This window comes from Sinocyclocheilus anshuiensis, unplaced genomic scaffold (assembly GCF_001515605.1).
Source record: "Sinocyclocheilus anshuiensis isolate Anshui unplaced genomic scaffold, SAMN03320099.WGS_v1.1 scaffold402, whole genome shotgun sequence".
Classification (NCBI taxonomy): Eukaryota; Metazoa; Chordata; class Actinopteri; order Cypriniformes; family Cyprinidae; genus Sinocyclocheilus; species Sinocyclocheilus anshuiensis.
In genome coordinates this window covers 742622-744822 of record NW_015542375.1, presented here as the reverse complement: position 1 = coordinate 744822, position 2201 = coordinate 742622, and the positions used below count along the sequence as shown (strand labels likewise).

At 34.9% G+C, this 2201-nt stretch overlaps 1 protein-coding gene across 1 annotated transcript in view; it reads right to left on the bottom strand.

Annotated features, from left to right (window-relative positions):
* The window catches only part of LOC107692264 (eukaryotic translation initiation factor 4 gamma 1-like), a 54327-nt gene that overhangs the window by 7439 nt on the left and 44687 nt on the right, over positions 1-2201 (bottom strand). The window contains exons 20-21 of the mRNA XM_016491226.1: positions 1641-1766; positions 1475-1556 (exon numbers count right to left, since the gene is read on the bottom strand). Coding sequence (XP_016346712.1) covers positions 1475-1556; positions 1641-1766 — 208 coding nt within the window. The remainder of the gene's footprint in view (positions 1-1474; positions 1557-1640; positions 1767-2201) is intronic.

Here is a 2201-nt window from a genome sequence, read left to right as displayed (position 1 = left end):
TTTAATTTATGCATTTAGCAGACGCTTTTATCCAAAGCGACTTACAGTGCATTCAGGCTATACATTTTTTTTTACCAGTATGTGTGTTCCCTGGGAATCGAACCCATGACCTTTTGCGCTGCTAACGCAATGCTCTACCACTGAGCCACAGGAGCACATATATATACATATATATTTCGCTTCGCATCGCTTCACATCGGGTGGTTCTTTGCCTCCGCGTCGTGCATTTAAAATCCTTTAATGCACGGCAAGCCGTTGATTATCCCTTACATATATATATAAACAAAAATATTTTTTAAAATTATGGTTCTTATTACCAAATAAAAGTATCGAACAAAATAATAAATAATAATATAATATTTCACTGTAAAATACAAAAGTTAACAAATGTGTATGTTGTAATAATAATAATAATAATTATTAATATTACTATAGTTTTTATTGTAATTATTATTACCTAGTATAATTATTAAACAAAATAAGAAATATTACTAATGCAAACAAATGTAAATTATTTAATAGAATTAAAAATAAAAATAAATAAAAATGTAAAAATGAAAGAATTAATTAAATGTATTAATAATAATTTATTTTATTTTACAGTAAAGCTGTAAAATTACAACACTAATATTTATGGCTTTCTCAAATTCTTCATTTCTTTAATTTCAACAGTTTAACCACAGGGAAGCTTTGCTTGGTTTTGTTGAAGACAACCGGTTTATAAGCGGTTTAAAACGAACAGTTTCCACATGTTGCGTTTCCAAATGCACAATATAAATGACTCCAACTCAGAGCAGATGCAGAGATTAATTTGCGTGAAGCAGCATTTACTGACAAGCGCATCGTGAGCCGCGCGTGTAAATGAACACAGTGCCGCGCTTCACTCTGAAAGAAGAGCATTTATTTATTTAAATCACAGATTTTGCGATTTGCAAAGCGCACTGAGCCATATTGTATTTACGGTTATAAAACGGAGAGTTCTGGTGCTTGATTCTGATTGGCTGAGCCACGTTCGAAGCTGTTGTAAATTACTCTACAAAGTAACATACACCTTTGGTTACTTCTGTGTGTTGCTCGGCAACCACTTTGCTGGAACCACAACTGATTCTGAGGAGCTACATTGTTTGGTGGAAGAATACTGTTTTTATTAATATCATTACACTTTATTTGCTCTGTTTTATTTTTTGTGAAACCTTACTACGTATATGGAATAACCGTTTTATAAAAGCAATAAGCCCCGCTTCGCGTCGTGCCTAACATGGAATAACTGTTTTATAAAAGCAATAAGCCCCGTGAAGCCGTGGTTTACAGTGAATTTATAACAGTTAAGGGGGTCGTGCCTAACAACGTCCCTTAGCTGTTATAAATTCACTGTAAACCACGGCTACTTGGGGCTTATTGCTTTATTTTATTTCAATGAATCGTGCAACCTTGGTGTCTAACAGGAATGAATGAATTCTCACAAGCGTCTTACCATTGCTTTACAGAGCAGCTTGAGGATCTCCACCAGCAGAACTCCAGCCTTCCCAAGAGGCACCAGTGGTTTAGACACCTCCCTGTGAACCGGTCAGAGGTCAAGACGCTTGATTTCTGTGTGATGTTATTGGCAGGTGATGGATGTGAAGGGTTTGCAGGCTCACCTGAAGAGCGGCCCCATGGGAATCCCTCCCTCGTGCAGCATGGGACTGATGAGCTCAGCCAGATACAGCCAGATGTGAGGAATATCTATCGCCATGTCCTCCGCAACCTCCAGCACCTCCAGCAGCCTGCAACAATCATCACCATTAGATTTAATGTGTTGGATTTATATACATGGGTCAAAGACGTTAAGATGTCCGCATCAAAAGAAATGTACAAAAGTGATTTTATGTCTATAGAAAGCACATTAAATGTAAGTAAAATGTCTACTTTTAAGGTTTCAAATAAGTTTTTGGAGAATAAAATGTTAAAATTTGGTTGAAATAATGTTACATTGTCATTCAGTGTGACACAACATTTATGTAAAAATTCAAACATGCTTATTCTGACGTGTACATGTTAAAATATATAAAAGAATAAAAGAGCATATTAAATTTGATTGTGTTTTAAATGAGTAAAAAATTATTTCTGACAAATGGGCAAAACCTAGGATAGTGGCAACTATTAGAAATGTAAAATTACAACTAATTAGTATTTGGGGTGAAAGTAATTAGTCTTTTAAT